Source organism: Mustela lutreola, chromosome 2, assembly GCF_030435805.1.
Source record: "Mustela lutreola isolate mMusLut2 chromosome 2, mMusLut2.pri, whole genome shotgun sequence".
Lineage (NCBI taxonomy): Eukaryota > Metazoa > Chordata > Mammalia > Carnivora > Mustelidae > Mustela > Mustela lutreola.
Window position 1 is genome coordinate 47,589,930 of NC_081291.1, and position 24,527 is coordinate 47,614,456.

Here is a 24,527-nt window from a genome sequence, read left to right on the forward strand (position 1 = left end):
TCTATCTACCAGTTACCCAGTATTTTTCTAAGGAAAAAGAAATACGTATTTATCATACCACTGACCGACTTAATGAAAGCACAAGCTCTCCTCACCCTTCAAAGAAGGTTAAGAACTTTTATGATAACTACTTTCTCTGGAAACATCAGTGACCTAAAGGGTGGGGCAGGCCTATGAATGGTGAATATCACTTCTTGATGGATAACCACTGCATAGTGGTTTAGTAGTTAGAACAGGTGGGGAAGAGAAGGTAACCACTTATTTTCCTAGATTCCATTTATTTTTTGAATGATTTTTAATAGGTAAGTCACATGATTAAAAAATCGAAAACACCCTAAGAAACATGATGGTCTGACCCATGAATGAGTATCCACTCTTCCACCACCACTCTGGTCTTACAGGTAATCCTTGTATCACTTTTCTATCGCTATTTATTTTTCTAGTGTTTTCTTAATACAAAATACAAAAAGCAAATAGGAATATATACATATATATATATATATGTCTCACTTTCTTACATAGAAAGCATACTGATTCGAACATGAATTTATCCAATTCCTGTGTCCTAGCAATCTTTCTATATCAGTGTATAGAGAGTTCCTCATTCTCCTTCATAGCAGCATGGTTCCCGTGCCATTGTCTATGTGTTTTTCACTGTTCTAGATTCCATAGTTTACCTAACTGGTCCCTTGTTGATAGGTATTTGGGTTATTACAACCTTTTGTTTTTGTGACCAATACTGCAGTGAATCATGTATGTGTGCAGCAATTCACAGAAGCTTATTTGTGTCAAAGGGTAAATGGGTTTGTACTTTGGCTAGTACAACTAGCCAAACTGTAAACTGTCCTTTACAGAGGATATGCCAGTTTTTATTTCTACCAGTTCCTGTTCCCTGTGTCTTGTCAGCAGAGTCTGTTGAGAGACTTCTGGATTTCTGCCCATCAAATAGAGTGGGAATGATAATTATATACAGTACAATTTTAAGCACATGAAATTTAGCTTTTCTTACCCAGCTGAGGAGACAATATTACCTTAATTCTGGTGTTGGATCTCTACCAAATTAATGTGATTATAGGTAATTTCCTCCTTTTCCCTACCCCTTTTTCTTAAGTCACCCCCCCAACCCTGCCTTTTAGAAAGTATACATTGCTTCATAAAGAAGCAGTACTCTTTCTTTTGTTTTGTTTTAAGATTTTTATTTACTTGACAGATCACAAGTAGGCAGAGAGGCAGGCAGAGAGAGAGGAGGAAGCAGGCTCCCTGTGGAGCAGAGATTCCCGGGACCCTGGAATCATGACCTGAGCTGAAGGCTGAGGCTTTAACCTACTGAGCCACCCAGGCGTCCCACAGTACTCTGTTTTAAAAGTTACCATTATACCACTTGTTTTATATTATTGCTTTGGATGATAAATCCCTTATAGTTTCTTAGAGCAGAGAAATCCTCCTTGTAAGAGACTATTTTAATGCTTATATTTAACATAGGCATCTCTGGAAGTATCCTTGTACCCTTTGAGGTTATAGGGCCGAGCTGTTTTCTGGCTTTACAGTTTTAGGAACCTAGTGCGCTGATTGACTTACACTCACAAGATTGATTCTGAAAACTGGAATGTCTGCTGATTTATTTACAATGGAGGATATCTTTAAAGGCACCAAAATATACCTCCTAGGTCACTTCCTTCACCTGTCAAAGTAAGAGGGAGATTGAATTTGGATCACCTTGTAGGATAGAATTCCAAATCACAGAGATTTAGGACCATGAGGTATAGAAGCTGGAACAGGTTAAGTAGAACTGGAATTAGATGTGAGGTTCCAAAGCTCTTTCTGCCCATGCTGGACTGGTAAGTTTTAGTCCTTGTCCAGTCTCATACTTGGTTTCCTTAGACACAGTTTTCTCCTAAAATAGTGCTTTGAAAATAGGAGGGGCTTACTTGTTTAATTCATCCAACAAACCTCAGATTCATATGTACCAGGTACTTTTACTAAATGAGTAGTGATAGTGCTCACCATGGAACACCGTTGTACACTATATACATTCAATACTTCAGTTCTTACCATTGCCGTATGCTCTGAGTACTGCTCTTATTACCCTCATTTTACAGATGGGAAAACCAGGAAAAATTAACTAACTTTCCAGGGTCACTCAGAGGCCAAAGCAATGACTTGAACATCTGGCAATCAGGGCTTCTGAGTCTGGATTTTTAGCTGTCATCTCTTCTGCGTCCCCCAGAGTGAAGCCATTTTTACTATAGTACATTTCATTTTTTTTTTTTTTTTAAATCAGTCCCCTGATCATCTCCTGAGACTGTGCAGAAAAGCCTTTCATAAAGTTGATTTTTAAGGTTGAGGTTTTCTGATTACGTAAGGGTATTGTCCCAGTCTTAACAGCCACATTTACCTTGAGGGAAGACTTAGGCTAATCTAAAAGGCTAGCAGGAGATACTTCGTGTTCCTTTGGCTCAGTTTAATTCAAGACAAAACACTTTTTGAACTTGGCCCCCAAATCTTTGGGTGTGCCTTGCAGGGTGCTAATGTCAACAATGTTGCCAAGCCAACAGTGGTTTAGGAAGAATAGAAAAAGCAGTCTTCATCTGCTTTGTGGACCAGCTAGTTTTTTTAAACGGAAAGTTCAGGAAACCTGGGTGGTAGCTCTTTTTCTGCCCACCGTAAGTAGCTCAGAGAACTTGAACCTTCCAACCTGATTTCTTCCATTAGGGCTTGTGGAATAGGCCTAAACAAGGCTTTCTGTGAAGATTAAACGGATCACATTTTGAAAACCATAAGTTTTACCAGGACAGGCATCTTTCAGAAGTTGGATGGTTTTCTCTTTGTTTTTATTAGAGCTTGTCTCCAAATGTGAGGACAGGAGCTGACACTAATGTGGACTGCACTTAAGCAGGGAGCAAGAGCAAATTTAAAACTTTTAAAATTTGCAGTATAATAATTACTAAGGGAACAACATATACCTTCATGTTCACATTCGGTTTTCAGGTTCTGGGAAGGCAGACCTGAAAGTCCAGGATCAAGCGCTAAGTTTGGATTTCTAGCAGGGTTCCTAGCTGCTTGCACAGAGGAGTAAAAGAATCTCAGTAGGCAAAAGACCTTGGTTCAATCTCTCTTTATACTCTTTGATGCTTGGGCAGGTGTATCTCTCAGAATTCGGGGGGAGGGATAAGGCTCAGCCAAAAAACAAAACAAAACAAAACAAACCCACAAAAACCCAGCCTTACTAGGTGCCAGTTACTTTGTGTTGTAATAAAATGTTTCTTTGAGTTCCCTCTGAGTCTCCATTACTTACACCTCTGTGTTGCAAAAAGTCCCCTGAGAATGTGATGATCGTACCCCATTACTTATCATCCTCTTAATCACTGCTTTGGTCACTCAGCCAGTCCCTGATTTGGGCCATCCATCAGTCTTTGCTTCCTATGCTTTTCAGAAACCTTAGTGTAACAAGGCATATGGTCTAACTTTGAGAGTACATCTTAACAGGTATCTACAAATGTAGCAAACAAAACAAAACCCCTACGCTGTTGAATCGTTACATGAGAGCCCTAGTCCTTCAGAGCTGATATTTGCAACCTTCTTAATTATAGGAAGTAGACACAGAATGGGTAAAGTGATTTGACCAGGACTCTATCCTACAACCGAAAGGTTAGGTCGCTACTGTGGCGCACAGAAGAGATGGTGGGAGTAGCAGAGGTGGGAGGGGACTTGGTTAAATGAATTTGGCAAAAATAAGTCGGTGGTAGCGGCGGCCATGACTCTTACCCTTTTTTCTAAAGCTCCTATTTCCGAGACAAAGGCAGTATAGCCTAATTCAGCATTTCCTGAAATTGCCAGATGCTAAGAATTGTCCAAGAAGAGCACTTGGTATACAGACATTTCCAGGACCCTCCACTGGTATTTGCTAGGTCTACTACAAGATCTGGGAATACGTGTTTTACAATCACAGTGAGCGGTTCTTACAAATTAGGGTGTTCTGATGAAAAGAGTAGAATTCAGGATACCTTTTTGTGCGGTCCAGAGCTACCAGGTAGTACCCCACCCCCCACAGTATACGACGGTCCTGTTAAAAACCCTGCCCTTGCAATGCAAAAGTAGCTCCTTTTACGAGGAAATGCTCCTTTCCCTCCTTTTCCTTACGTCTTTTAACTGGCACCATCCCTAACCTAGAGCTGGAGTGGCTTTCTCCGGTCCCTGCTAGGAGGGAGACACGCTCTGCCCGAAGACGCCTGGTTGGGGGCCACGTCTCCGTCCGCCGTCCCTCTGGTGCTCCCGTGCCGCGCTCCCATTGGCTGGAAGTTTCCTCGCTAGTAGCCCGAGCGGCCCTTACTCGCCACGCCAGCCCATCTGGACTCCGACCGCCCAGGGGGCGGGGCGAGATGATGGGGCGGGGTCCCGGGGGCGGGGCGGGGGATGGGGCGGGGCCTCGCGGCGCTGCGGAAGTCCGGGCGGCCTATGGCGCGGGAGGGAGTCCCCGGCCGCGCCCCCACGAGGTTGGGCCGGGCCGGGGCCAATCCCGGGCGACTGGGCGGGCGAACGCGGGGCCTGGCCGGGCGGCCCGAGGGACTGGGGGTGGGGGACAATGGGCTGGTTCCTGGTGCGTCACGGGGGAGTTCCTTAAAGGGGAAGTGAGCGGGGCTACGGGGCGGGTGCGGGGTGCGGTGGTCCGCGGGGGAGGTCCCCCGCGCTTTAAAATAATGCCCGCGGCGCCCGCGCGACCATGCAATGGCGAGCGCTCGTCCTGGGGCTGGTGCTCCTCCGGCTTGGCCTCCATGGAGTGCTGTGGCTCGTCTTCGGGCTGGGGCCCAGCATGGGCTTCTACCAGCGTTTTCCGCTCAGCTTCGGCTTCCAGCGCCTGAGGGCCCCCGACGGCCCCGAGTCTCCTGCCTTGGGGCCCGCCGGCCGGCCCGGGCCGCCCGGGGGGCCGTCGGGGCCGTCGTGGCTGCAGCCGCCCGTCTCTGGGGCGGCGGCGGCGGCGGGACGGCGGCGGGCCCCGCGGCGGCCGGAGCCGGGAGTGTGCGGGCCGGCCCACTGGGGCTACGTGCTGGGCGGCCGGGGCCGCGACCGGGACGAGTACGAGAAGCGCTACAGCGGCGCCTTCCCGCCGCAGCTGCGCGCCCAGATGCGCGACCTGGCGCGGGGCATGTTCGTCTTCGGGTACGACAACTACATGGCGCACGCCTTTCCCCAGGACGAGCTCAACCCCATCCACTGCCGCGGCCGAGGGCCTGACCGCGGGGACCCGTGAGTAGTAGGCGCTGGCCCGACGCCCGGGCCGCGCGCCCCACGCGCTTTCTTCCGTCCTCCCGGTCAGGGTGCAGCCTTCTGACCTCCGGGTCCCCCAAGGGATGCCAAGGCATTTGGGGGCCTGGAACCACACCCTCCCGCTCAGTGCTTTGGCCCGACACTCTCCCCGGGGGGTCCCCCTGGGGTTGGGCGGGGGGTGTGGGTGGGCCGGTGGCTGTCCTCTTTCTTGATTCTCTCAGGATTTCTGAGTTACAGGACAGCTGTCCAACGCAGTCTCTTTTACAGATGGGGAAACTGAGGCTCAGAGACCGGAAGGGACGGTAGCAGTAACAAGGCTTAGCTTCGGAGGCTTTAGATTCTCATCTTCCACAACCCCTTCTCCAGATGAACATGTATATAATCAAAACGAAATCCCTTTTAAACGCAGCTTTCAAAACAAGCCTTCCATCTCCCTTCCACCCATCCCCATATAAAAATTCAGGAGTTGGTTCCAGGAAAGGACTTCTCCAAAGCCAGCCAGTGATCGGGAGGCAGAGCAGGGTTACAACCTTTGACCTTCATTTACAGGGGCTGCTACATAGGCTGAGGGAATTTACAGGAAAGGGAAGGGGGTGGAGATTGAGAGACAGAGGCTATCTAGCTCAGATTTGGGGTCTTGATACTCAGGGTTTGATTCTTTGGCCACTGCATTGCTTGTCCCCTTTATCTGTTCCATAAATTCCTCCACTCTGGTGGTTGGACTGTCCAGTAAGGTCAGCCAGTCCTCCCCTCCCACCAGCCTTTGGAGGTCAAGCTTCCAGGGTCACCCTTGTTGACATCAGAGTCCAAGAGGAAAGCATACCCAGCTGAGGACCTTCCAGCTGGAGGGAATGGGTGTGCTTTGCCATGGATCCTGTTAGACCAGATAGGTGACTACCTTCCTCTGGGTGGTGGGAGTGGAGGAATTGGGCTGCCCATTGCCTTGACCCCACGTTCTGTGGGTGCCTTTGGACTTTTAGGGGGATGTATCTTCCTTCACCTGGTAAAAGGAAGAGTCCAGTCCTTAAATTCTGAAAAGGAAGCCCATATACTAAAGGGGCTTGAAGAATTTTAAAAAATGGTTCGGTTATCTACAAAGTCATATCTTAGCTGACAATTTGAGGAGCATCAGTTTTAGTGACGCGAGGGGCACAGTCCAAGCCATTTCAAAGGACTGGGCCTTTCAAAGATTGTAGGAAACTGATTAGTTACTTTTCTTGTGTCACCTTACTGGGCTTTATGCATATTAGCACTTTCTCAGTTTTGTTTTGTTTTTGTTGGTTTTTTTTTTTTTTTTTTGAGAAAAATTTTTATTAATTTTTGATAAAAATTACTGGGGCCTTTCCAGATATTAGGAAATTAATGAGTTATTAATGGGTTAATTGTTAGTCCTTAAATGTACCAGAATTTATACCTATGTATTTTCTTTGGATCTCATTTTTTGTTGTTGGTTGTTGGAGGGGAAAAAAAGATTAAAATTTGAAAAAATAAAAAAGCCTAAAACCCCGTCAGACAGTTATTTTTAATTTATTTTTCCTGCCAGCTCCCACCCATATGCCTACACATATTTTACATAGTTGAAACCAAAGTGTGTGTACATATTTTGGATCTTACTTGTATTTTCCCCCTAATGCTCATGGTATTACAAGGCGGGAGAGGATACTTTGAGTAAGTGCCCTTATTCTCTCTCACAGACTTTTTCCTCAGATTTCCTTTTATGGTGTGGACCTAAGGAAAACAGTTTAATGAGGACTTGTGATAACGCTTTCAGTTGGGAATATCATGGTCAGGAGAGTGAGTTGATGACATATTGATGCTTTTCTTAATGAACCGTAGAAACCCTTTGGAGAGTTGGAGCCCCTCTCCAGCAAGGTGACGTGGCAGTTGATTAACTTGCTGGTCTCTATGGGTAGTTCCGGGTGGCATAGGCTTTTGATTCAGGATGAAGTGTGCTGAGGAGTGTCTTGGTTTGATTGTACAGTGGCAGTGCAGGTAAACTAAGGTCAGCTCGCTTTGAGACGGCTGAATGGCTGTTGGAAAGATGGGAGTTTGAACTACTAAGGGGCGGCATTTGGGAGGGGTTGTGCCCAGAGGTTAATAAACCTTTCAGTTGATAAACCTTTGATGTCTCTGAGGAGGTGAAAGAACTCTGGGGTTATGGTGACCCTGAGTAGACCCTTACACTGGCTGCTTCCAAAAGAGTGGAAAGGTTAATTTTTTTACTCTCCTTTCTTTAGCTTAACTCCTTTCAGACCAGTATTTTCAAGGAAAAGTTTAGAACCAGAGCTTTGTCATTCTGGCTCTGAAACAATACGATACGTTTACATCCCCAAGATAGATCACTTACAGTAAAAACTTCTCAGATTTTATTTTTTTAGTTTTTTAATTTTTGGGGGTGGGTAAAGATTTTATTTACTTAAGGGTGAGCAAGAGTGAGAGAGCACAGAAAGAGAAGGAGCTGAGCAGGGTGCCTGACGTGGGTTCCATCTCATGACCCCGAGATCATGACCTGAGCTGAAGGCAGATGCTTAACTGACTGAGCCACCAAGTGCCCCCAGATTTTTCAGATTTAAAAAAAATCAAATGTATTCTAGTGATAGTTGTCAAATTTATTCTAATGATATATTTAAAATATAGAGACATAACCATTAGAATATTATGTAGGAAGTACAGAAACAAACCATGGGTGTTCTACCTGTGTCTCTTTTCTTTTTAGTCACATGTGCTTGAGGCTTGTCTTGCCTGTCTTCTTTAACTGTAGGTAGTGTGAGGAGTTACAGTGAAGTCAATGAAACCTGAACACTTTAAAATAGCAAATCTTTTGGCCCAGTTATAGATTACTTTGCAAAGTCAGTTACTCTTATATCCCCAGTTTGGGTTGGAGGGTCCAAGTTTCTTCAAATAAATTTGGATATTCTATTTTTTGTAATCTTGTGAATGCTAACAGTAGTTCAGGCCTTGGGCACGTGATCCTTTTTGCTTCCTCCCCAGCCATATTGCTGTTCAAGTAAAAAAGCAAATCTGTGCACAACCCCAACTGATACTGGCCCCCAAACTGACCCATTCCTAGGCACCCCAGCATAAGATGGCTTCCTGTGCATTCTTCCTTCTTTCTAAACTACTGTCCCACTTCAGAGTCAGACCTAAGTCGTTTCCTATGATGCCATTAAACTTTTGAAGACGATTTTTCTCGCTTTGCTTGGTTCTTCTTTCAGTTCCTTTCTTTGGTTCTTTGGGCTGCTGTTCCACATTTCATCATCACTTGAGAACTGAATGCTCTTATGTATTCACGTTCCTTTCCCTTTGTCGTGTCTCCCCAGATTATCAATCCCTCGACACAGAGACCGTTTCTTATATTACCTCTGTGCCTACCCAGCACTAGGTAGATTTCTGAACAGCTGGTACAGGTTAAGTATATGTGGGAGACTTTTTTTTTTTTTTTAAACCATATGTTTGATTTTCTTAGTTACATAAGAAAAAATTGCCTGTCAAAGGTTGTAGTTTCTTCCAGCTCTGTTTTGGAGTGATACGAACCTTACAAATGCACACTGGGGTGAATGTCCCGAACAGTCACACATGGTAAAATTAAGTGGAGAGTTTAATTCTGGGTCATTGTAGTCCTGCCAGCTGGTGATGTGGAAAGATGTGTACTTGTGGGCCTAGCCTTATACTGAAAGATTGAGTTCTTGGCTTGAGGCACTTAGCAGATAAGTCAGGCTAGCCATCGATCAAGAGTATCTCCAGAGAACAAGGCCACAGTCGTACACCAGCATTGTGGGCTGGCATGAATGGAATCACAGTATAATAGTGCTGTTAGGCCAAGAGGGTTTTATGGAATCTGCATTTCTCTTCACACCCCTCTTTTTTTTCTTCTTTCTATTTTGGTATATTTTGAAAGACTGTATAGTAATTATTTGGTAGAAAATAATTAAAAGTGCTTTAATGCACACCTTAGATTTTTCAGGGGATTTGTCTTAAGTGGAGAGAAGGACCCCACCCACTTATTCCAAAAAAAATTTTTTTTTTTAACCATAGCATTGCTTGTAACTGTTCATTGTGAGTGACTGCTTGGACACTGTATCGAGAGGTATTGTAAAATTGGGTCCTTTTTAGTTATAGCCTGCAGGAAGAGTACTATACATCATGTGCAGGAGTACAGCAATCAACAGTCATACTACCTTCCATTGGCCTGTGCAGATGGAGAGGGTGACCTTGGCCCAGACGAGGGTACAGCTCAGGAGAGGGCAGTTGGGGTATTTTACACATCGTCCAGCTTGGATGCTAAGTGGTGAGAGAGCCACTTTCTAATGAGGTGGGTCGTGGGAACCACTCATTGTTTCTGAGCCGCAGAGCAAAGCAGTTAAATATTTAAACCCAACAGAATATTCTAGAGTTGGCAGAATTGAGCAGGAGGAGCTCCCTGTCTACTCTGACCTTCTCCAACTTTTGGCATTTCCTGTATCCTTTCTGGCTGGCACTGCCCTTGCAGTGCTTATTTTAACCCCCAGCTCTCCTCTTTAGAGGACCTTTTGCAATTATATAACTCCATTTAGGAAGAATCTACACATAGAAGAAGCCAGTGCAGTTTTCAGCCCTGCAGTGTGCTGGCCTGATGGCTTGTGAGGTATGAGATAATCCTGGTTCTCAGATAGCCCCTTCTCTGTAGCTTGTTTCAAACAATGTATCTACCTTAGCTCTGAGTTCTTTGTCCTAGATTCAGTGGGGTAACATAGCACACAACAAAGCAACAGGAAGGCTCGAGTAAGATCAGCTGTGACATGTGGCCCTCGGTTCACCAGGCCCAGGCACATGGGAGGGTGCACTTTCAGAGAGCAGAGCAGGCCATCCAGAACAGAGGGAGGGAGACCAGGCCCCATTCGAGTGACTCAAGGACTAGCTACCGTGGTCTGGGACTGTGCTGGGAGGTGCCATAATTTCAGCAAATCTGCTGTTGAAGATAGAGCTAGGGCTTTTCACTTTGGTCTTCAATAAAAGTAAACAGGTGTCCTATTTCTTTCCTACCTTACATCTTTTCAGGCTTTTGCCATTTCCTTCCTGGCCTTGTGGGAATGAGACAGTGGAATAACTGAAGTCCCGGGGATTTGTCAAGCTGCATGATGTCTCCATCCCCACCCTTCCCCGACCTATTTCTCATCCTTGTCATTGTTTTTTAGCATTATGAGGAGCTGTCCGAGTGACTGGGGAGCTTTACCCTCACTGCAGGCCTGAAGTTGGTGGCTTAAGATTGCTTCAGAAAGGGGAATCAGTGTGGACTGTGGGGGCAGGAGTTGTGGGCAGAAACGTGTGTGTAGCTCTAGCGCAGAGAAGTCCTGTCTTGGCTCAGCTCCTCAGAGTTGGTGGAGGTGATGGGGATTCTTGGATTGAGATGTGAATGAGAAAATGAGATCAAGAGGTTAATATACTCCCCCCAGCCAAAGCACAGGGGAGTGGTAATCAGGCCATCATGGAAGGTATTTGGTTCTTTTTGTGTGGAACCTGCTGGAGGAGCTGGTTTCTGTATTAAAGTGTTGGGGTGGGGGGGTGCATCTGGGTGGCTCAGTCGGTTAAGTGTCTGCCTTTGGCTCGGGTCATGATCTCAGGGTCCTGAGATCCAGTCCTGCTTAGTGGGGAGCCTGCTTCTCCCTCTCACCCTACCCCCTGCTTGTGCACACTCTCTCAAACAAATAAATAAGTAAAATCTTAAAAAATAAAATAAAGGGTCATGGGCAGGTCACATGACAGGGTTTTTCTTTTTTCATTCCTAATAATTTTGAAATAAGAGCTCTTTGAAACTGGCCAGGGAGGTGACTTGTGGTGATAAAACGGTATGTCAGGGAGGGCACATGACTCTGGTTCACCATCTCCCGACTTCCTGTTGCATGTTCTTTCCACAATAGCATCATCAGTGTGTCTCTGTTGCTGTGTGACTTGAGTCTGTTTGCAGATGCTCTAGAAATGGTCACTTAGGAGATAGAAGGACCACTGCCATACTCACCCACATGTAATTGTCCCTGAATCAGTAAGAGTCCAACAGTTTTAGTTTCTGATGGGTGTTTAATTTTATTGTCCCTTTTCTCATTTGAAATAAAGCACCTTTCTTTAATTGTATTTCTTTTTCAGTTCAAATCTGAACATCAATGATGTCCTGGGGAATTACTCATTGACTCTTGTGGATGCACTGGATACACTTGCAGTAAGTCTTTAGCCTTATTTTTTTTTCCTCACTAATTAAGACATTTTGGAGTTGATTATCTCTAGTTCCCACCAGGGATGGGAATTCCAGGAAACCTGGTACTCAAAATGTATTCACAACTTTGATAGCTGTTGTTTATTTTAATGACCTTAATGGTGAGGGCGAGAAAGGCATTCAGGGTCAAAGGAGTGGAGATGTGATTCCCCTAAAAAAAGTGGAGAAGAAAGTATGATTTTTTGGGGGGAGCCCAGTTTCCCACTAATTTATTCCATAAAGGAATCAGTAGAGCATTCCATTCAAGTTGACAGCTACTTTGGTTAAGATCTGAGAAGTAAAAGACAAGCTCCACGTCAGTGCGCCCCTGGAATAGCATCTGACTAGTGCTCCCCAAGAGTGTGTCCCGAGCCCTGGTCCTGGCCCCCACGCAGGGCCTTCCCTAGAAACACTCCTTTCTGCATGCCGCTCTGTGTTTTGTCCACACTGGGGCTGCCAATTCAGGTGCTGCCTTTCCCCCCAGTGTCCCGTGGTTTCCCTTGTGAAGGCTGGGGAGCTGGAGACCTCAGGACAGCCATGAAGGACCGAGTGTGGCATGGTACTTACCATCACACTGTGCGTGCCCTGTGCACCATCTGCCCCTTGCACTGTGCTTCCAATGGACTGTATTTCAGCATAGCCTGTTAAATCCTCCTTCGTGAGGGTGACCGCACAGCCTCTTTGCTCTGCTTCATTGTCCAGCACGCATTTACCATGAGAGAATTCTTCCCGCAGTTGAGCCCGAATCCTGTATTTAATAACGTACCCTTGTCTGTTTTAACTTCCCTGAGAAGAGTTTAGTGCTGTCAGGGGTTGTAAGTGGGTAGTGCTAGCTAAGTCCGTTTTAGAGCTGCCCTGGAGTTTGCTGGCGGAAGATTCATGAGGCCTTGGAAGGAGCTTGAGCGACTGACCTCCCTATGTGCTCTTGGCCCAGGTCTGTGCGGCCTCTGGGCTTTCATTTGGCCAGCCCATGTTTGCACAGTGTTTTAGTGGCCCAGTTGCTCTTTCTGTAGTTCTTGCTGCCCCACTTCAGTTATTTGTCATCGGCAATCACAATGTGCCCAGGCAAGTCTGCTCAGCCTAATTAGAGTTAACTTGTTGAAGATCCCGGAGGCTGACTCAGCCTTATACGTGTTGCTTAAACAGTCTTCTGGAACTCATATACATTATGAAGGAGTACCTCTCATCCCTGACCTCTCTTTCTGGCCCTCATTGTGTCTTTTTATCCCTCTCCTATGCTCATTAAGTACAGAGACCTCATCTCTATTATTCCCTGCACTCTCCACCTAATGGTGTCGGATGTATAGTAGGAGTGCAAATATGTGTTCAGAAAATGAATTTCTACAAATTCAGCACTTCCCAACAACATTTCCAAGGGTATATCCCCTAAAAGAAGAATTCTATTCCCAAATGAAGTTCTGTGTGCCTCTCCCATTATTGGAGAGTACAATGTACAGCAGCATTTTAAAGGCTCTGAGAAGTCCTGCAATAAAGAAACCGATTTAACTCTTTTGTTCAGTCCAGGTTTTCTTAAGCCTGAGCGAATGATTTCACAGCCTGCTTGCTCTGTCTGTAGCTGTGTTGACTACAGTGGGAAATTAGAATATGCAATTGAAAATTGCTGCCTTCCTTGACCATCCTCCACTTGATCTGAGATCATATCAGCCTCTGCAGCTGCTAACAGATATTGTTGCTGGTGAGCATCTGTAAGGAAACAAAGCCATTTTTTGTGGTTTTCATTGTAGAATATCCGGTCTTCAGTGTGCTAGCACTTCAGGCTTCTTTTTCAGGTGTTATCTCAGTTGAGGTTTTCTTGTTCTTTTGCTAACATTTTAAACAGGCTCTAACAGATGTGCTGTGGAAACATTCAGAAGATAGCAGTCCCCTGACCATTGGCAGCAACGTGTAGCACTATTGCATAATCTTTTAAAAAGAAAGAAGTAAAGGCCAGGAAAGAAACATCTATAGTTGCTCTGCATGTTTATGGCAGAATAACAATGAAGAGAGGGATGAAATTATGGGCCAGACCAAGAAATACTAAGAAATAAGGCACACTTGAAAGAAGTAGTGTCTGCTTGAAATTATTTGCTTTTCCTTTGTGTGTATCATTATGATGTCCTTAAAGTCCCTGGATCGTCCTAAATTTTTGAACAGAATGAAAGCATTCTGGTTCAGTTAATCTGTAAAATTTTGTTCCCAATTTGCACTTCATATTGGAGAGAGCGGCTTAGTATGAGATCATATTTATGTACCGAAAATAGGAATTGTAATTTTAGATCAGTCTTTAAAAAGGACATGGAGCTGATTATTTGTATGTTTTATTTGTTTTGAATGCCACTGGTTTTATGCTGCGCTTCAAGACATAATGCTACTATTTCTCAAAGTGTTTAGACATCTGGATAACCAGCAACAAGTGGTTTTCCAGATGTTTTGGTCTCCTGGGAGCCAAGCACCCAAGCTGTCGATTTATTTGAGGAGCATAGGGGAAGTTATATTTTTGTTTCTTCGGTTTTTGGATTTATTTTTACTCTTTTCAAGAGTTTTAGGAACTCCAGTGCCTTGCATCCTAAATCAGATCAGACTGAAGTTTGAGGGAGAGTCTAGTGGGAAGGTGAGGGATACTAATGATTCATGAGGAATATTTCACAGTTTGACTATTTGGAGATAGGAGTCTTGAGTTGCAGGAAATGGGCTTGCCATCTGTCCTGGAATATATTCTAAGAGATAACTGTGCTTTTCTAACTTTTGTGTTTTCGCTCCTCCCAAGAGTGGCAAAACCGTGTGATAAGTGGTCCCTCCGTGTTATTTCAAGCTGTTGTAATGGTTTGTGTTCCTCTTTTTGAAGATAATGGGAAATTCATCTGAGTTCCAGAAAGCAGTCAAGTTAGTGATCGACACAGTTTCATTTGACAAAGATTCCACCGTCCAAGTCTTTGAGGCCACAATCAGGTAAGATAGTACATGAAATGGATTGAAGGCTTCTTTTGTGTGTGTGAGCAGCAAAATTCCTATGAGGTTTTCCCAGCTGTGAGAGCCAGGTAGAGAGTCCATGGGGGACCTTATGGGTGCTGTGTCCATTTTCCTCTCCCTTTTGGGCTTTATTAACAGTGGAACAATGGACATTTCAAAGTAATTACATTGGGGGCTGAAAAAAAACACTCAAGTTTTAATGAGGTGGGAGACAGGTGTCCTTTTTTAAGGCAGATTTTCACTGTCACTTGGTGTCTGGTCTCATTTCCTTCCTGTGTCCTAGGAAAACCCCTACACATTTCTGAAGGAAGTGAGAGTTTCCCATCTTACCTACCACCCACAGAAGACCACTGCTTACCATTTGGGTGTATTTCCCCCTCGTGTGCCACTGTCTCTTCTGTCCAACCCCCTCACCCCGCCGTCTTCTCTGTCCACCGCCCCTCTCCCCACCATTCCCCGCCGAGGTACTGGGCATATGTTCCATACTCGGTTTTGTATCTTGCCTTTCTGGGTTGATACATTGTGACTGTTTTACTATTTAGACTTTTTGAAAACTGTGTTATTGCATACCATTCCAGATGTATCATTTATTTGAAATTAAAGTTATGAAAACATTTGTACTGACAAACATCACAGTCGGCTTGCGATCATTGGAGTGGTGCATGATTCCTGGCTCTGTAGGGACATGGCTCTAGAGCTGGTGGCCTTCTGCCTCAGAGCAGGTCTTTTCCTCCTCCTCGCTTTCTCCTCTTCCACACCTTGCCTCCTCACCAGAGTGGAGAATTTCTCAGCTATTTGGCAACCTGAACTAGGGAAGCTACTTAGTATTTGTTGTCTTTCCCTTTACTGTTTCTGATATGGTGAAGTGTTTTCCCCATGTGAGAGAAACCGAGAGTCATTTATTAATACTGAAAGGTAAAGCTTATTCTGAGAATGGTTAGTACCCTCCTGTCTGATGAGATGATTGGAACTGCTGGTCATTGGTTATTACTTTAGGTGAGATTATTCTTGGTGGCCTCAGGTGAAGGGTTCTTTTCCCCCCTACCCCCTTCAGTAATGTGGTTACTCAAGAATTGGTCATTTATCAGGGCTGGAAGGAACTTCAAGAAGCCATTGAGTTTAGTCCGTCTGATTCCAGGCAGCTGTGAGTTCAAGGGATTTGAGGCTGCTGCTTTCAGCGTGAACTGGATTGTATGCGTTGACAAGTAGCGTGATTGTATTGTTTTTGTGTTCTTGTCATCCTGTCTTTTAGGGTCCTAGGAAGCCTCCTTTCTGCCCACAGAATAATAACTGACTCCAAACAGCCCTTTGGTGACATGACAATTAAGGATTATGATAACGAATTACTGCACATGGCCCATGACCTGGCTGTGCGCCTCCTGCCGGCCTTTGAGAACACCAAGACAGGGATCCCCTATCCTCGGGTAGGTAGACTAGTTGGACATCCCAGCATCTTCCTGAATTAAAATTCTTTTTTGATTAAGTTATTTGGGGGGAGGAGGGAGTGATGTGAAAGAGGAAAGCTGGGTCCTTGAGAGTGTCCCTAAATGTGATGTGTCTGTTTTTTTAATTCATTCAACATTTACCAAGCACCTACTGAGTGCCAAGCATAAGGCTGACGTACTTGATTCTTCCCTTTAAGGAACTTATGTTCCTGTGCTCAGTATTCTGAAGTTCTTCTGCATGTGCCATTTATATCCTCTAGGGTGGGGAATTTGTCTTATTTCTGACTCAAGTACCTTCTTCCCCCAAAGACCCTCATATGTGTACTGTTGGATCCTGGCGAATGTTCTTGGGAGTGCTTTACATGGATCTTTCAAATAAAAGCCTGCCCAGCCCAGCCAGTGAGCTGCTGATTTAAATGCAAGATCTGGAATGCAATTATATCTTTGTGGCTCTGGATTTGCTGAGCTCAGAACTCCCTTGGGAATTGAGTCAGCCTTTTAGGTAACCAGCAGAGAGTTGCCAGCCCACAGAGCCTCAGTGATGAAACCGGCTGTCACCTTCTTCCTGTCTTCCTTGTCTGCCAGTCTGTGATTTGTTTATGTTCACTGAGCAGAGTTGGGTTCCTAGTACCTCACTTAACATTGATAAGGGAATTCCACAGCTGGCCTTTGTTTCTGATGCCAGAGCCTGGTGCTGGAACGAAGTGGGTTAGCGCATGGTATTGTAACCATTCCCCTAAGACTCGCTCTTATTAAAAGAAGGCTGTGGTCTGATTGTCTTGTGTCTTTGAAGCTTAACTCCTATATCTATCTCAGGTGTGACATGGAAGGCTGTGAGCTGAGTCACACTGCAGTAAGTTTGGTTCAGTAGTTGAGGCTAGTGGCTGTGACTTGGCCTTCTAGCCCTGAGGGTTCCTCACAAGTCTTGCCCCAAATCCTTTGTCTCTTCCTGTCCCCAGGTGAATCTAAAGACAGGCGTTCCTCCTGACAGCAATAATGAGACGTGTACAGCAGGTGCCGGTTCCCTTCTGGTGGAATTTGGGATTCTGAGCCGACTCCTGGGGGATTCTACATTTGAGTGGGTGGCCAGACGTGCTGTGAAAGCCCTTTGGAACCTGCGGAGCAATGATACGGGATTATTAGGTGTGGTGGCACCTTCTCAGGCCATCGGGACTGGGTACATCTGGCCCCCTTTCCTTTCCTCTTCTCTGGGGCTCTCCCCGCTCTCCACTACTTCTGTCTGTGCCGCTGAACCTGACAGTGGACACCTCAGAGAGAATGGCGCTTCATGTCTGCCTTGTCCAATTTCTCTGTAGGACTGTCTCCTTAGAGTGAGGCTGTAATGTTTGATAGGAAGGAATAATGTTTTTGCTGTTTGAGGGTTCCCTTTTGATTTGAATCCCTGGGCATGTTCCGTTTGAAAATAATTATTAATGGAAATGCTATAAAAAGAATTGCCTCTGAAGCAGATTATATTGTTTCAATATAAGGCTCTCAATATAGGCATTTGGAGTTACTGGTAGAGTGGCTTTTTCTTTTAAAAAAGTCTAGGCATGTGGTAGTAGGTTGAAAGGCCAGATTAAACCTATATTAGGTGGGATATTTTTTTCCTCTTGAGAATGTTTGGTGAGGATGTTATTAAAAATTATTATGCAACATTTCAAATCTGCAGAAGTAGGGAGAAAGTATAATGAATAATGAATCCCTGTGTACTCATCATCCATCTTTAATAAGTACTAGGTTTTTGCTCACTGAAGATACTGTTTTAAATTGTCTTACTGAGAAAAATTAAAAAAAAATTTTTTTTTAAATTTATTCAGTTGAGAGAGAGAGAGCCAAGAGCATGAGCAAAGCGGAAGGGCAGAGGGAAAGGGAGAAGCAGACTCCCTGTTGAGCAGGAAGCTGAGTGGGCCTCCATCCCAGGACCCCAGGAGCATGACCTGAGCCAAAGGCAGATGCTTAACCAACTGAGCCACCCAGGTGCCCCAGAAAACTTTTTTTTGTTGTTGAAAAGTACCTTGATTAGTTGTCCTAGAGTATCATTGCATTTTAAAATTAATTTTTTTTTTTTTTAAGTAAACTCTGTGCCCAGCTTGTGACTTGAACTTGTGACCCTGAGCTCAAGAGTTGCATACTCTACCGACTGAGCCAGCCAGGCGTCTATAATGTGATTTTTGGTTATTCCTTAAGTTATTAAATGTATGTACGTATTTGTTGTGTTTAGCAGCAATGGTAGAAATAAACAAGTTGCTCAAATTGCCACTCCACCACCAAATAGTTTGCTAGTATCACCATAAATTGTTACCTTTTAAATTTCCCATTGGTCCTTTCAGTCTGCATGTGCAATATTTATACCTTCAACTTATGAATAAGCATTTTTATTCTGCCTTATATTAGGCAGTTCAGGTTTTCCAAGTTGTTACCTTGTTTTCATAGCTACCATCTTTAAAATCTACATAGAGTCCATTAATTAACTCTTCTAGTGTTGGACACTTGGATTATTTCTCTCCCCCTCCCCTATTTTACAGATAATATAAATCATACAGTTCATAATTCTTGATGAATGACACGATACTTTTTCTTAAAAAACACTTTTTTCATTAAGGATAAGTTGCCAGGAATGGCATTACAAAGCCAAAGGTTTGAGTACTCCTTTGGCATTTGAAATGCACTGTTAATCTGGAAAGGCAAAATGACAAATATACTTTTCTCTTGCCTCAAGTGTTTTCCCCAGTTTTGTTCCCAGTGTTTAAACACCATGTATTGAGAAAGATTTCCTGGCTGTCTACCACTGATGGGACTGATAATAATGTGAGAGCCAGACGTTCATTCCGTCTTTTCTGCCAAGGCCCAGGGTGCGGGTCGGGTGGTGGGGCAGACTTGAGGGCACCCTGGAGGAGGAGCTGTCCCCAGACACCTGGGGCCAAGCCCCAAGGGCTTTGTTTGTTTTTGCAGGCAATGTGGTGAACATTCAGACGGGCCGCTGGGTTGGAAAGCAGAGCGGCTTGGGTGCTGGCCTGGACTCCTTCTATGAATACCTCTTGAAATCTTACATTCTCTTTGGAGAAAAGGAAGACCTCGAGATGTTTAATGCTGCGTACAGGAGTATTCAGAACTACTTAAGAAGAGGGTGTGTCTCCTCTCTTGCCCCGTAAAACAAGTAGGGTGTGTTCTCAGCCTGAATCCACAGCGTCCTGTGGTGTCTGCACTCATCTTCCCACTTCCTAGTTCTAGGGCAGATACTTGGGGGTGAAGAGCTGTATTATCCTTTACTGGGGCATAGAAAATTACCCCAGCACTTAATGGCTTAAGACAACAAACAGTATCTCCCACAGTTTCTGAAGGTCAGGAAGCCAGGAGCCGCTGAGTGGACCTAGGGTCTCACAAGGGTGTCACCAGGCTATTGGCAGGGTCTGCAGCCGTGTCAAGGCTCGGTCGGGGCCAGAGGACCCACTTCTCGGCTCACTCCTGTGGTGGTTAGCAGGCTTCAGTTGCTTGCCATGTGGACGTCTTTGTAGGCACGTCATGGCAGCTGGCTTCCCCCAGAGTGACTGATACAAGAGGGATAGAAAGAGAGGCCAAAAGGGTGCTTTCATGACCAAAGTGTGGATTGACAAACCAACACTTCTGTCCAGGTCTGCAGGTCCCACACACGGGCTGTGGTACGGTATGGGAGTGGGCTGTACGGTTCATGCCCTCTGTGACTGCCCAGAGTCCAGGATCTCTGGCGGCCGTGGGGGAGACTGGCTGCCATGAGGAATGACATGTACCTGTGTTTCACTGTGGCTTTAATGGCAGATAGAGCTGTAATACAGGACCATTACTGAGTTTATTTTGGTTCTTTTACTTGCCAAAGAATTGTTTGGATTGGTCTTTATAGCTAATGAGAGAAAGGACAATTAACACACACCCCCTACCCCCATTGTTTAAAAGAGCATAATTTGCTACTACCCAATTATACAATTAGGAGGGCAGGAGAGAAGTGCCATTGAAAGCTACAGTGGCTTCTAACCCCGATGTCCTCTCACTTCCTTAGGTCTTTCTTTGTATGCTTTTGTATATTAAATATCTAATGCAGGTGGTAGCTACCGAGTTTCTGCTTGTTGGGATTTTCTTGGACCCATTTCTAGGTTAGCTGTTGTAGGAACCCCTTTTGTGAGTGCTATGTTTCAGTAGGAGGCCATTTGGGCAGGGTTCAGTCATTTTTGCTTTTTATTTATTTATTTATTTTATTTTTAAGATTTATTTATTTATTTGACGGAGTGAGAGAGCTCAAGCATGGGGAGCGGCAGAGTGAGAGGGAGAAGCTGAGCAAGGAGCCCAGTGCGGGGCTGGATCCCAGGACCCTGGAATCATGACCTGAGCCAAAGGCAGACCCTTAACTGACTGAGCCATCCAGGCATCCCCATTTTTGCTTTTTAAAGTTCCAACCTATAATCCCCAAGCATCCTGATGGATTCCTTCAGGCTCCTGGTGTAGAACCTTATTAGAGAAGAGACTTCTTCTTTTTTTTTTTTTTTTAATGTAGAAGTAACCAGGATTTTCCACTCAGGTCAAATCCAGCAAAGACTCTGCTAGATACATTATGTGGCAATATTCATAAGCCGGAGTGTCCAAGTGCTTTCCGCAAAATATAGTGAAATCCCTGATCAGTTACAATGGCTAAGTCAGAACTTTTATTCTCTTTTATCTTTTGCTAGAGTCTGGTGTCCACAGGTAGAGGCAGTTTTTCTTCAAAGGTTGAAAAGAATGAGTCAGGAGAAAATATTCATGTTGATGCCACTGAGGTTAAAGCAGCAGGGGCTGCGGGAGGAGTAGGGCTGGAGGGCTGTCAGTGATCTTCCCCCTCACCTCTGCCCCCTCTGCTTGGCCTGTTAGTCGGGAAGCCTGTAACGAAGGAGAAGGAGACCCGCCGCTATATGTGAACGTGAACATGTTCAGCGGGCAGCTGATGAACACTTGGATCGACTCTCTGCAGGCTTTCTTCCCTGGACTGCAGGTACTCAGCACCCGTGTTTGCCGGGAGAACGCGATCATTGTCAAGGGTTTCTGTGGTTCTGTTCTGTTATGATACCAGAGCATTCCCAGGCTCGTCCGGATTTGGGAGGGTAGCCACGCAGTATGTCTTGATTATTCTTTTTGTGAGATGAGTCCTCCCGATCCAGAACAGAGCCAGACTAAATAAGTGCAAAACCAAGGCTGAAAGTAACCATATGTGATTTTTGGATCATCTGTCTCTTATTGTTTATTCTTGGCTCCCAAGTACAGTTAACCTCTTGTCCTATGCAGTTGGCACAGGTTTGGCATGGATGGTCTGTTAGGGAGGGCATCCTTTTTTCTGGGTTGCTACTTTTGGGTTGGTTTTGTCTCCAGCCAGGTTGGATAAGAACTGGGGGACAGAGGGAGAGCCCAGGGCCTTTGTGTCACGTGTTGCCACTTGAGAAAAGCGTCTTCTCCTTAGGTTCTGATAGGAGATGTGGAAGATGCCATCTGCCTCCATGCCTTTTACTACGCCATCTGGAAACGCTACGGGGCCCTCCCTGAGAGGTACAACTGGCAGCTCCAGGCCCCCGATGTGCTCTTCTACCCACTGAGACCCGAGTTAGTGGAGTCTACGTATCTTCTCTACCAGGTACTGGATTCTGTGTTTAAATGCCAGCAGGACCTGTAGCAGTTGGTGTTTAGTGGACACTGGCTGATGGGTATAGAACTGTGGGGTTTCCCATTGACTCCGATATGGGGGCCGCCTAACCATAGGTTGGTTGGTACTGAGTGTGATTCCTGGTTCCACAGGACAGAGAAGTGTCTACAGTCACACATGGAGTTGTTGAACCTTACCTTCTGCAAAGCCCATTCTGCCTGGACCATAGGCCTTTCTCTCACATCCTTAAACATGAAAGAAGACTTAGTACTCCATGTTTTCTAGATTTATTTGGCCAAAGAACTCTTTTTTTGATATATGGCCCTCTCCTCATGCCCTGTGGAACCCTGATCTGTGTAATCATTATTCAGACCAAAGGAATTCCTTTTCTGGGTAAAGGAAATCATCTGGGATTCATCTGAATGTCTGTTTTTGTTTAACGCTTTAAAAAAAAATGTATAGTGTTCATTTTTGCATGGAATATAATGCCAGAGGGATTGCTGCTTTAGCTGTGAAGACTCCCCCGCCCTCGAAGGCAGATATTTATACCTCTGGGCGTGCCATCCATTCACACGGAGAGCCTACACCCATTCACAGATACAGCAGCTTTGTGCAAAGCCGGCCTTCAGTGTACCTCGGTGGACCTGAGACAGACGCCTGCAGGGGCAGGCCCGCACAAGAAGATGCTTATTGTTAGGCGTCCTCATAGTAGGCTTAGTATTGTGGTTTTGATTTAGTAAAGAAAAAATTAACACTGAATCATGCCATTTGCTTCTAGATGAAAAAGGGTCCAACGGGTCCTAGGCCTCACGTGTAAAGAGAAACTTCCTGAATTTGAGATAACCTCTCAGAAGAGGTCATAGATAGCCTCCGCGTTTGCTTCTTCGAGCTGTGTGGATAGCCTGGCTCCGCGCTCCGGGCTCCATGGCTGGTGCTGCCTGAGCCCTCCTCTTAAGCTTAAGTCTGTTGCCTTTGCGTTTGTACCTTTTCATTTCGGTCACTTCTTCTTTCCTATTTTCAGCTTCTTCCTCCACTGACTATTTTCTTAGAAGTGGGAGAACCCTTGGGCTTCCCATCTCTGCCTTCGGATGCCACACCCTGTGCTCTCTGCCCACACAGCCCGCTACCCTCAGACACAGGAGCTGGCATTGGCTGCTGCAGGCGGGCACTAGTGGGAATTCAGGATGACCCCCAGCTTTTAAACTGTTGGTGGGGTACCGGTCTCGTCTTGTCAGAGAATTGGTGTCCTAGTGAAACCATGCAAGAGCGTGTGACAGCTGAGCAAGCAACCCCGAGGGCTGAGTTCGTAGGGCAGTTGGAGAGCAAAGTGTGGGGGCCTCCTGTTTGAAAATCTTCCTGTTCCTCTTTGCTTTAACTCAAAAGGCTGTAAGTGGAATGGGGGCCAAGTCTTGCATCCTTGGGTCTGCATCTTGAGTTTCTAGAGAGTTCTGAGGCAAGAGAGAAACGAGATTTGTTCTCACATGTGGTACCATCAGTGAGGCATTATTTCATTTTGGATCATGGTGGGGATCAAGAGAGCCAGAGCACAATGTTGTTCTACACTGGAGCGGATTGTCTCAGCCCTGGTCACGGTTAAACAGGTGGTACAGGTACTTTGACAGGAACTGACGGAACACCGTTGTTCTTTACCATTTGTAACCCTTCAAGGTAACGTGAGCTGGGCGTTGTGCCTGCCTTTGGCCAATGACTCACCTCCTCGGGAGAGTCCTGTGTCACCGTGATGTGTGTTGATGGCATGTTTTCCAGGCCCTTGCTGGATCACATTCTCTCATGTTCTCTCTAGGCAACCAAGAATCCCTTCTACCTCCATGTAGGAATGGATATTCTGCAGAGTCTGGAAAAGTACACAAAAGTCAAGTTAGTTTTCTAAGTTCCTTCCTTTTTCTGTTGGCCACTTTTGATTTATTTTCAGTTGTTCCGGGGAAGTACTCTATTTTGCACTTTAATTTATAGAACAGATCATTAATGTTAATTCTGTAGGGAAATTGCTTACTTTTTGTGTAACAGGACTGTCCGTTATAGTGGGAATTGCTTTTTTTTTCACCTTTTTTTTCCTCTAAGGTTCCAGCAGATTGTGTATGTCCTTTTTAAGTCACTTATTTTTCCTAGTTGTACAAATAATACATGTACTAGAAAGTTTAGGGAATACAGAAGAAGTATGGAGGTAGAGTATTATCATTGTAATCTCCATGTGTAGAGAACCACAATCAATAGTCAACATTTAAGTTTATATACTTATGATCATTTATATATTTTATATATAATATGCATTTATACATATATATTTCAATTTTGTGACTTTTTTTCGCCTAGCAGTATATCTTTTTTCTTACAAAATAGTATTTTAGGCTAGCCAGTGTTAAGTCAATTCTACAGATACTAGGACAGAAAATTTCAATTAGTTCTGAATTCGTTGCCAGTCATTTTCTTGGTGTCATATTAAGTACTTGGCAAATATCCTGCACCAGCGCCCCCTTCTTTCCCGTATAACTAACCTGTTGATGTAGCAGCCAAACAGCTTTTTCATAAATTTGCAAATAGTCTAGGCTGAAAAAGGATAGCTCTTAAACCTAACCTAATTTGTTTTTCATATAGCATTTGGTAATTTGGTGATTATTCTATTAATAGACTATTTCCATTTCTTAAATTAGTAAGCAGATAGGAAGGAGCAGAGACAGGACTAACTGGAAACTTGTTTTATAGGTGTGGTTATGCAACGTTGCATCACGTCATAGACAAATCCAAAGAGGACCGGATGGAGAGCTTCTTTCTCAGTGAGACCTGTAAATACTTGTATCTGGTATGTGTGTTCGAAGGTTAACCCAAGAAATGTTTATTAGTGCTCAGAGCGTGCATTCATTTGGTCTCCCATCTAGCATGTATTCCCCAGGCACGGCTCTGTGCTGGACATGTGCTGGCCCAGGGACGCAGTGCTCTCAAAACAAGAGCGTAGTGCTGT

The 24,527-nt window shown here is 45.0% G+C and overlaps 1 protein-coding gene across 2 annotated transcripts in view; it reads left to right on the plus strand.

Moving 5' to 3' along the window:
- Positions 1–4,577: 4,577 nt before the first annotated feature.
- EDEM1 (ER degradation enhancing alpha-mannosidase like protein 1) overlaps positions 4,578–24,527 on the plus strand; it is a 28,722-nt gene continuing 8,772 nt past the window's right edge. Inside the window, exons 1-10 of one of the 2 annotated variants that reach the window (XM_059161564.1) lie at positions 4,583–5,244; positions 11,386–11,458; positions 14,337–14,440; positions 15,714–15,885; positions 16,866–17,049; positions 18,862–19,036; positions 20,785–20,905; positions 21,368–21,538; positions 23,352–23,425; positions 24,272–24,368. In XM_059161564.1, coding sequence (XP_059017547.1) covers positions 4,721–5,244; positions 11,386–11,458; positions 14,337–14,440; positions 15,714–15,885; positions 16,866–17,049; positions 18,862–19,036; positions 20,785–20,905; positions 21,368–21,538; positions 23,352–23,425; positions 24,272–24,368 — 1,695 coding nt within the window. In that variant the 5' untranslated portion in view covers positions 4,583–4,720. Of the gene's footprint in view, positions 5,245–11,385; positions 11,459–14,336; positions 14,441–15,713; positions 15,886–16,865; positions 17,050–18,861; positions 19,037–20,784; positions 20,906–21,367; positions 21,539–23,351; positions 23,426–24,271; positions 24,369–24,527 lie in introns of both variants that reach the window. The other variant, XM_059161565.1, reaches the window with a different exon arrangement.